This window comes from Vanessa atalanta, chromosome 5, assembly GCF_905147765.1.
Source record: "Vanessa atalanta chromosome 5, ilVanAtal1.2, whole genome shotgun sequence".
In the NCBI taxonomy this organism is placed as follows: Eukaryota; Metazoa; Arthropoda; class Insecta; order Lepidoptera; family Nymphalidae; genus Vanessa; species Vanessa atalanta.
In genome coordinates this window covers 10,434,181-10,444,925 of record NC_061875.1, presented here as the reverse complement: position 1 = coordinate 10,444,925, position 10,745 = coordinate 10,434,181, and the positions used below count along the sequence as shown (strand labels likewise).

General features: G+C 31.8%; 2 protein-coding genes across 2 annotated transcripts; one reads left to right on the top strand and one right to left on the bottom strand.

Annotated features, from left to right (window-relative positions):
* Positions 1-1,674: 1,674 nt before the first annotated feature.
* On the top strand, positions 1,675-8,400 carry LOC125063898 (isovaleryl-CoA dehydrogenase, mitochondrial). Its single transcript, XM_047670588.1, has 10 exons — positions 1,675-1,689; positions 1,792-1,938; positions 2,546-2,672; positions 3,131-3,209; positions 3,858-3,963; positions 4,240-4,401; positions 4,690-4,845; positions 5,633-5,824; positions 7,419-7,587; positions 8,149-8,400. The coding sequence occupies exons 2-10, from the start codon at positions 1,807-1,809 to the stop codon at positions 8,280-8,282; spliced, it is 1,257 nt and encodes a 418-aa protein (XP_047526544.1). The 5' UTR covers positions 1,675-1,689; positions 1,792-1,806; the 3' UTR covers positions 8,283-8,400.
* A 230-nt stretch (positions 8,401-8,630) lies between these two features.
* On the bottom strand, positions 8,631-10,556 carry LOC125063901 (bifunctional peptidase and arginyl-hydroxylase JMJD5). Its single transcript, XM_047670590.1, has one exon. The coding sequence runs from the start codon at positions 10,335-10,337 to the stop codon at positions 9,132-9,134; it is 1,206 nt and encodes a 401-aa protein (XP_047526546.1). The 5' UTR covers positions 10,338-10,556; the 3' UTR covers positions 8,631-9,131.
* Between the last annotated feature and the right edge of the window lie 189 nt (positions 10,557-10,745).

Below are 10,745 nucleotides of genomic sequence, written 5' to 3'. Positions count from 1 at the left end.
CCCAATGTAAGATGTGTCAAAACGAGTGTACGTTTAAACGGGGAAGCATTAGATGTTTTAGAATCAACAGAGTTCCTTGGTATAACAATAGACTCTAAGCTCCAATGGGGCCCCCATATAAATAAATTGGCGAATAGACTCAGCTCTGCAGCCTATGCGTTAAAAAAAATTTAGACTTGACTGATGTGGATACGGCTCGCCTTGTGTACTTCAGTTATTTCCATAGTATAATGTCGTATGGCATCCTACTCTGGGGTAATGCAGCTGACATTAATACTATTATTGTACTGCAGAAGAGGGCTATTCGTGCAATTTATAACCTGGGCCCAAAAGATTCGTTAAGAGGTAAATTTAAAGAAATTAAAATAATGACTGTCGCTTCTCAATTTGTTTTTGATAATGTTATGTATGTACGCAAAAACATAAATGATTTTCCCAGAAATTGTGACGTACATTCTATTAACACTAGAAACAAGAATAAACTTGTTACTCCAAGTACCCGATTACACAGGGTTAGTAACTCTTTTTTGGGGCAATGTATACGTTTTTACAACAGGATCCCAGAAAACGTTCAAAATTATTCAATTATAAAATTCAAAAGAGTCGTTAAAGAGCGTTTGTGTGCTAAAGGATATTACAACAATAATTACTTTTTAGTTGACTGCACACCTTGGGAATGAAATGATCGCCTCCAGGCTGTTTCAAATAACTAAAATATACTTATCATTGTACCTACATGGAAAATGGTTAAAAAAAGTAAAAAAAATATATCCTGCTGAGTTTCTTTCGCCGGTTCTTCTCAGGTCCGAGGTGCTAAATTCCGAACCGGTGGTAGATTTTTGACAATCAATAAGCAAGTGTAAACACTTCTATATTGAATAAAGATTTTTGACTTTGACTTTGAGACAAAGTGTGTGCATGTATATTAATATAAGTAAATCTAATTAAAAAAATTATAAAATGACTGAATGATATACTAAACCTTAACTTGTTGGTCTATCTGAATGTAATTTTCCACAGAAATTACTTATCGAACGTAAGGAAGTGTTTCAAACTTCAACTCCTAAGAGGGTTAATGTAAGTTTGGATAGAAATTCGTCATTTATTAAATCCAAATATGGAAATTGGCAACGCAGGCTAATAAAATCTGATTGAATATTCTATCATTATTAGTATTATAACAACATTAAATAGTTTTAAACGAAACTTTTACGATATTAACCAAATTAAATATGGAGGATGTCGTTTATTTGGTTTAGATTGAAAACCTACAATTTTCATTCAAGATGTAGATTACCTGTATAATATTAGATTTTCCTTATACTTGAAATAGTTGCTATAATTACATCGGTGTAATCGAGTCTTTTAAGTATTACTTTATAAAGAATAAATTAAAACCTTGAACGCAGAAAACGTAATAATCCACTTCTATTTTCAACATAATTATGAAATGTGTGAATTTCTTACACAATCTTATCATAGAATATGTGTTTTCGTACGTTTCGTTTATTAGTTAATAAGCTTAAGATAACATCAAATATCTCATTCTAATTATACCTAGTTACTTATCTTTAAAATTATTTGTTGTTAATTGTCATCGGACAAAAATATATTTCCTACCAGTAATGATATTAATATATGTTGTTAAACTTATCAACGAAGCGAGCATTTCATTATCATTAATGTGGGGTACGTATTATACCATTATCGCTTAAATGCTTGTGATAATAAGTATCATTTTTAATTATAGTTAGTTTGTATGTTATAACTTCAGTATATATTGCGTTTTAGTTGTGCGTGGACGGAATGACAATGGCGCTTAGGTTTACGCGAGTGAAGCGACTGATTGAAAAATGTGCAGGAAAAACCGTCGTGAGATGTATGTCTCATTATCCGATCGATGAACATATATTTGGATTGTCTAGCGAACAGCAACAGGTGAAGTGACTTTCTATTCGTATACCGTAGTGACGATTAATTAATTCTTGGTAAGAGAATATACCTTTATAGGTAAAATTAAACCCTTAATATAGCTCTTCCATGGTATATTACAAAAATATACAATCATGAACTTTGACTAAAAACCAGCTGAGTTTCTTTTGAATAGGACTAGTTGCAGCTTTAACTTTAAGAATGTTTGCGTCATGTATGAATAAAAAGATATTTAACCAAAAATAAAATTTGCGTTGCTAGCCCAGGTAATCGATTGATTATAAGGTAGATTTTTCTAATCGACCTAACGTTTGATCGATCAGTAATGATAATTTTGGCAAGTTTATTTGGTGTAACTTATTTGTGATATTTCATATGTATCCATGACGCAGGCATGACGGTTGTTTTTTTATTATAACAGTAACTTCATAATTTATCTACTATTGTATGTCATGTTATTCTGAAATTGTATGTCATTTTATCTTACTTTTTGTATTGTACATATAAATATGTCATTTTTTGAAACATAATACATTGAGCTTTTTTTCTCTACCTAAATCCTGATCAGGTCGAAACTAGTCAAAGTATGAGTATTTTATATTTAAATTTTTAGTTGCGACAATTGGTTTTCGACTTCGCTCAAAAAGAACTTGCGCCAAAAGCAGCACAAATCGATAAAGAAAATAATTTCAAAGAAATAAAAGACTTTTGGAAAAAACTTGGGAATCTGGGACTTCTAGGTAAGCTATAAAGTAATCATTATAATATTTCGATGTAAATCGTACTGCAACGGCAGGCGAATTACATTTACACAAATAATTTCAGTCAGTATTAAATATTCAATAGCCTGAAAAAGCCCTACTGCTGTGCTGGGCCCTGCTCTTTTTTATAAGAGATACTTTGTAGTTTATTAAGACCACACCGCTACATAAGGGTTGGTAGATAAAGATTCCATGATGAAACTCTTCAGCTTTATAAGTGAACTTTACATCGTATTATCATAAACAGTATCTTAAGATATATATTTTTTAATAACAGCATGGCAACAACTGATATCAGTAGGAATTTTCTATACTTATGTTTTAATTATTATTCAATGTAACTTACCTACTTAACAAATTAAGATACATTGAAATGTGTACTTTCGCTGATATTGCCATGCTTACGAAAATTTAACCTTTTACGAAATGAATTGCAGGCATTACTGCGAATCCCGATTATGGCGGTACTGGCGGAAAATATTCAGATCACTGTGTCATTATGGAAGAACTATCGAGGTGATGATTATAATGTATAGATATTTGCTAGATAATGCCTAGATAGTTACAGCTTGATATACCTATTCTGTATCATATCCAGTAATTGTATTAACAGACACCAATTTCTTTCAATAATTGTATGAAGTAAGCCACATGCCACATGCAACAAAGCCGACATGGTTCGACGGCTAGAACACCTCAATCAAGTCGAAGTTTACGGTTTCAATCGGGCAAGCACTACTTAATTCTCATCTCATGTTCGTCGATAAAGGATGTCGATGTGTCCATATAGCCGCAATGAAATAATGAAGTGGAATAAGCTCTAATTTACATTGGGACCATAAAAACACAGCACATTTTATACCGTCAATGCGCCGCGCAACACGGGATATCAAATATTACATCCATTATTCCTCCTATTATTACACCGTCTCAACGGTGTAATAATAAGTGAGCCCGGTGAGCCAGGCATCCAGACTTGAATGCAGCAAAATTTCTATCTATAAATTAATACATTATTATTCTAGTTTCATACAACTATCTGCCCTTGTAAAAGTATACAATATGATAATATAATAAGTCAGAATTTCTTTTACATATCGTTTCACCCATTTTACCCATTATCATCTTAATATTATTATAGTTATTCGAAATATTTTTTTTTAGAGCTTGCGGTGCAATTGCCTTGTCATACGGAGCGCATTCCAACTTATGCGTTAATCAGATAAATAGAAACGGCAGCCATGAGCAAAAGAGCAAATATTTACCTAAAGTAAGTTTCATGTCTTTAATAACATCTCTAAATGGTATTGCTGACCCATTACCTTAAACATCTTTAAGTCGAAATATTATCTATTTATATTAAGCGAAAATATGTTACCTACTTTTAAAATTGCATTACCGATAAGTTTTTATCGTACTTACATATTTTTTAAACGCTATTCATTTAGCAAACAAAAATACCTAACTTGTGTAGAATTAACTAAACATCTTTAATAAGTAAGAGAATTAATAATTTTAAATATTTTTATTTAAAAATCGTTTTCAGTTATGTTCAGGGGAACACATAGGAGCGCTTGCTATGTCTGAGCCCGGCGCAGGCAGCGATGTCGTCTCTATGAAATTGCGCGCTGAAAAAAAGGGCGATTACTATGTTCTTAATGGAAATAAATTCTGGATAACAAATGGACCTGACGCTGATGTATTAGTGGTAGGAAAAATAACTACTTGCTAAATGTCATAGCTAATTGATTTCATTTATTATACGTGTTGCTTATTACTTCCTTGAAAATATATGTACTTATTTGATTATGTTTAAGGCCACTGCCTGCTGCCAGCTATTTACCGAACAAAAATCTTTATAAGAAATTGTATTGTTAATAGGTACACTTATTCGTCTTACTCTTACCGAAATATTGAAATGGCAGTGTGTACTCATTTTCCAAAATATAATACCTTTTGTTTGATAATGTCAATAAATTTTATTTTAAAATTTTAGGTTTACGCCAAGACTAGTCAATCGAACAAACCTCAACATAGCATATCAGCATTTTTAATAGAAAAAGATTTTCCTGGATTTTCAACCGCACAAAAATTGGACAAACTTGGAATGAGGGGGTCAAACACCGGTGAACTAGTTTTTGAAGATTGTAAGGTAGTTTTTTGTTAAGCGATATTTTTACTTTATTGAACTAATATCTTTTTAAAGAAATACCCCAAACGGTTGAGACAATTTAAAATATTATCATCCTATCCTTCAAGTCTCTGTGACTTAGTCTAATTTCTAAAAACCCAGTCAAGTCAACCAGCCCATATGCCCGGCTTAAAGCCGCAAATTATTTTTATGAAGTAAGTACTTTTTCGTTTACATAATACATAACATACATAAGTAACAATGTCGTGTTACTGCACTCGGAAAATAATAAAATTTAAATATACATCAAAATTGTTACGTAGTAAAATTCACACCTGCATCACTAAGCCACATAAGTTATTTGGCACATATAGATTCGAGTTACTCAAGTGTTGTTGGCACTGTTTGAATATAAATACTTACTTTTTTTTTATATCAAAACACAATTTCAAGAAATATTTCTTAACAAAATTGCTTTAGTACCCTTGCTATTATTTATTAATATTTTATGTTGATTATTAATAGAAGATGTTTTATGGTTACTTCCACCAGCTATTATAATTTCGACTAGAGTTTGTTATGCACACATGATAGTTGAATTTCATCAAAAACATACACGTTTCCTGACGATATTAACTTCACTGCGTTTTCGTTGACAACGTAATGAATCAAAATTTACGCTTAAGATCACATATTTTATAATTATGAAATCAAATAATTCCTTCCACGTAGCAAATTGTTTTTAGATTTATAATATACTTATAGAAGCATATTAAATCCTTTTGTGTCCGTCGCCACGTGGTACCAGGTACCAGCGACTAATCTTTTAGGCGAAGAGAACAAAGGTGTCTACGTTCTAATGTCCGGATTGGACTTGGAGAGGTTAGTGTTGGCCGCTGGACCAGTAGGACTCATGCAGGCTGCTATAGATACGGCATTTGAGTACGCGCACACGAGGAAACAGTTTGGCAAATGTATTGGAGAGTTTCAACTTTTACAGGTACGTCGATAATCTATACATATAACAAAATTGGAGTGTCTGTTTGTAATATTAAAATAACCGCGTTTTACTAAATGCATATGTATGTATACACGGTACATATACCTGAATAACATTTTTTACCATTTTTGTCTGTCAGTCTGTCTGTTTGTTCCGGCTAATCTCTGGAACGGCTGGACCGATTTTGACGGGACTTTCACTAGCAGATAGCTGATGTAATAAGGAGTAACTTAGGCTACTTTTATTTTAGAATTATATGTAAAATAATAATAAAGTCACGCTATTTTATTAAATTCAAACGCGCACGAAGTCGCGGGCACAGCTAGTAATATTAATAATAAAGCATACTTTTATATCTCTGAAAAGAATGAACGACGTACGAATATGCTCGAATATATTCGAAACGGTCTATAAATAAGTCGTTCCGAAGATAATGATTTAACGAAACCTAAATATGAAATAGGCCCCTAGGTTACCATTTGGTTTTACTTTCATTATAAAATTAATAGGTATAAGTACCTATACTATGAAGGAAACACTGTTATTTTCGTAAACTGCTTCATACGAAATGAAAATGGAAGCAAAACCGCAGAGGAAAATATGTACTTTCATCAATTTCCATAAACCTATCTACGTTCTGTATATGTCCACTATGTGCGCAATCATACGTTTCCTGTATGAATGAATGATCTTCACACTTCGTACATTAATAAACTTATTGATTACGATCTTGGATGACAGAGTTCGAATTGAGACAGCCAATAGAAATAACAATGTACAAGAGCAAGACGGCCACGTCTACCGTATTGCGCTTCAATCAATTGACGTAACAAAACAGAAATCAAAGTACTACTAGATTACACTCAATTATCGTAACATAAGAATAGCAAAATCGTAATGACGTTATTGAATTACGATTCTTGAATATTTTCATGAATTCACTTGACATCGATTGGCTACACACTAAGTAGGACTTTGATTGATTAATCGTAAGCGAAAGCGCCTGAGAAGTACGAAGATGAAAACAAGTATTGAATAACGACATTGATTTATTGAGTGACGTTTCATCAATAGATTATATAAATGGGATATTTGGCATGTTGTACCGCACGTCCCCTCACTATATTTATAAGCTGAAATTCTATAAACTATCAATAGGTAGGTACACATATATACATCAAATGGATAAAGTTTGGATAGCTTATTTAAAATAGATCAGCGACAGAATAATGAATGCGAGTTTTATAAAATGTTAAAGAATCCAAAATAAGTCAAATACACACAAGTATAAAATACGTTTCGTTAGTTATTTCTTGGTTTATAAATAATTACTAGCTGTTATCCGCCTGCTTTGCTGTGCATTATACATAACTGAAAAAAGGGAGAAGGATCAGAATTCTAATAATTAATAGCTCATAACCGTCTACGATCGATTGGCCACAGCCTCATCCTGATTTAGTAGTTATCACGTGATTGATTTATTTTTATTTCGTAATAAACTTGCCTTTAATCAATGATATAAATATTTCCTGGGTACTGTTTACAATTCTTTAGAAAAACTTTATTTTTTAATTCGTATTTATGTTAATTTTAGGGTAAAATGGCAGATATGTACACTACGTTAAGTGCGTGTCGTAGTTACCTGTACAATGTTGCAAAGGCGTGTGACGAGGGTCATGTGAACAGTAAAGACTGCGCTGGTGTCATTCTATATTGCGCCGAAAAAGCGACACAAGTTGCACTTGATGCTATACAAATTTTAGGTAAGTTTTCTTAACTACCTTATTGCAAACAAGATTCAATAAAAAAATATTATAAAAAATTTTTTTTTACACTTTTGTTACATAATTTATCGACGACGACGACCTCCGTGGTCGAGTAGTATGTACACCGGTTTTCATGGGTACGCCATTCCGAGGGCTCGGGTTCGATTCCCGGCCGAGTTGAAGTAGAAAAAGTTCATTAGTTTTCTATGTTGTGTATGGGTTGTGTGTGGTACCGTCATTACTTCTGATTTTCCATAGCGTGCTTTAGTTACTTACATTGGGATCAGAGGTATATGTGATGTTGTCCAATAAATTTATTTATTTATTTAATTAAATGTGATTTAAGTTCAGAAATTAATGTTCTTATAATGTCTATCATCATCAATACCAATCCGCTGCTCGACATCGGCCTCTCCCAAGGTGCAACAAGCTTTTCAGACGAATATTGTTTTTTCAGGCTTTTGCCGTCTTTTCTTGGACGAAAGCCTCTCCCATAGAAGAGATATAAAGTATAGTATAATAGAGGTATATTAAAGTATTCATATATATTTTTTTTAGGTGGCAATGGATTCATTAATGACTATCCAACTGGTAGAATTTTGAGAGATGCAAAGCTGTATGAAATTGGTGCCGGCACATCTGAAGTTAGAAGGATGCTAATAGGAAGGGCACTGAATAATGAATATAAATAAAAACCAATGTTCCAAATATTTATGTTAAATAAATAACTATTTACATAGTATGACATTTATAAAATGCTTTTCATTCTTTGGTTTTATGATATAAATCATGTTTGAATGACAACACAGAATCTAAGATTACAAGGCTTATTGTATATGGCTAGTAAAAATGAACACAGGATGATTAAACATTTCCTTTGTAATATTATTGCACAATGTACAAGCCACAAGGTCTTCATCTGTAATTTTAGCTAACCTAACAATTACAGATAATTAATATTTTTCAATACAGTAGAACCTCGATTATCTGAACGCTTAATTATCCGTATGTTGGTGCGTTGCAGCCGTTCGTCTATTAAGAATTGACGATTTAAAAAAAAACTTAAAATAAACTATGACTATTTTTAAATGTTTAATATTATAACAAAAAAATAATATTTTATATTTTAATATGTATGTCAAATTTTAATGATCTTGTCCCAAAGTACTACCCACATTTAGATTGTCCGAACTTTTGATTATCCAAAATAGTGTCGGACCCAATTAGTTCAGATAATCGAGGTTCTTCTGTATAAACATTTGTTCATATAATTCTAAATAAGTTAAAATACTCTTTGAAGTCTATTCTACTATACATTCTTAATATCATCTTAATTACAAAACTTTTACAAAATTTAATGGAACTAGTTTATTAAAGAAAAGGCTATCTTTTCTTACATATTATAGCAAGTTTATATTACTCTATATAACTTTAATTATCACAAAAAAATATATCTATTTTCAACTTAATTTTAAAACATAAATTATCACAAACAAATATATATATTTATAAAACTACTTTCATTCAGAGACATTCTATTTCTATTCCCACCAGAAACTAACTGAAAAACTTACTGATTGTGATTCAACAAAATGCCACCACTTTGGTGGTATATATAGCATCTGACCAGCTTTGAGCGTACAGTAGTACCCATTAGCATCTTTATACTTAGGGAACTTTTCAAAGTTAGGTGTTCTTGGATCAATTCTGGCTGTATTATTTAATAACTCATGTTCATGAGGATATAAAAATTCAGAGTCCTGTGGTGAGAATATAAATACTAGTTTTTCGCCAACAACTTGTGCCAATAGATTTTTCTTTGGGTCATGGTGGAGAGGCGACACAGTTCCCTTGGGACCATACCATGCCATTACATCTACAGGATCATTGGTTTCAGAGAAACAACAATATTCCGGTTCTATTATATCTTTCCTTAGCTCAGGAATTTGGTCAAAGAGTTGATATTGAGCAAGATATCCAGTAGTACCATTTTCATTATAAATGTGATTTTTTATGAAATCTTCTAGCGTCATAAGTTTCTGAGTCCAATTGGAATCTGTATAATCTTTTCCTAGCTCAATTGATACTGTTCGTAATCCAGCCAATTTAATAAAATAGCTCTGATCTTGCCATTTTGTAAGCGCTGGCCAGTGACTCAGACAATTGTCCAAAACTACAGGCTTTTCAGCAAGAATGTAATTTCTAAAAAAATGTTCCATGCTCGGGCAATCTAATATGTCCAATACTTTGCAATTATATGGACTACTTTTAGATTGAGATTCACTCTTGAGGACGACTTTTGTGTCTATTCCATGTTGGTCATCATGTTTTACGAAGGAGTGAAGACATGAAGCACACAGTTGTAACAAATTTGGTTCAGCATCAAGAGGGCAACCAAACAATATTCCAAAATCAATTATTCTAAGAGCTTCCTTTATTATATCGTCTGACAAAATTTCATTAAAGTTTAAATGAGCTTTTAGACGCAGGTAAGTCGCAACGGTTAAGGTCTTTCTCAAATATAACCTCACTTCCTTCCAATTACCGATATTTACTTGTTCATACATATAATCAATAACTGCCTGTATTTTTAGAATAGATTTAGAATTCAAGGAGTTCGAATCGTTAAGATGTTGCTCAATAATTGATTTACAAGTTACATCGAGTTCAGCAATTTCTGTTAATGCTGAAATAACACTGGTTCTAAATTTTCCAATTTTATCAAATATTTCTTCTCGGGCTGACATGGTTTCCCAATATGTAATTAACTAGTATTATCTTAGTAAATATCAATAAATCTCAATTTTTTATATCATCAGTCCTCATCATGTACTTTAAATATTTTTTAGTTATTCTAAATATAAAAGCAAAAATATTCATACAATGTTACAAATGTTACAATCGTTAATCAATAACAAATGTTTTATAAATTGACAACTATTATTTACATACCGTTCTATGCAGAATAAGATCAATTGTGTCATGTTTATGTAGTGTAAAATGGTTAAGGTTCAGTAGTATAACAAACATTATAAAATTTTTAAGCATTTACGTGTAAAGGATCACACTAATTTGTCTATGATATAAAAATCGCGATATTTATCATATTTAAGAATAATTATTGACGCTGAATATTCAATTATATTAGAAATATA

What these genes read in the sequence shown, in the direction of transcription:
- LOC125063898 (XM_047670588.1), top strand. Translation starts at nt 1,807, where the DNA reads ATGACAATGGCGCTTAGGTTTACGCGAGTGAAGCGACTGATTGAAAAA. An exon ending in CTGACGCTGATGTATTAGTG is followed by an intron (nt 4,402 to 4,689) that starts GTAGGAAAAATA and finishes TTAAAATTTTAG; the next exon opens with GTTTACGCCAAGACTAGTCA. An exon ending in TGATGCTATACAAATTTTAG is followed by an intron (nt 7,588 to 8,148) that starts GTAAGTTTTCTT and finishes TATTTTTTTTAG; the next exon opens with GTGGCAATGGATTCATTAAT.
- LOC125063901 (XM_047670590.1), bottom strand. Translation starts at nt 10,337, where the DNA reads ATGTCAGCCCGAGAAGAAATATTTGATAAAATTGGAAAATTTAGAACC.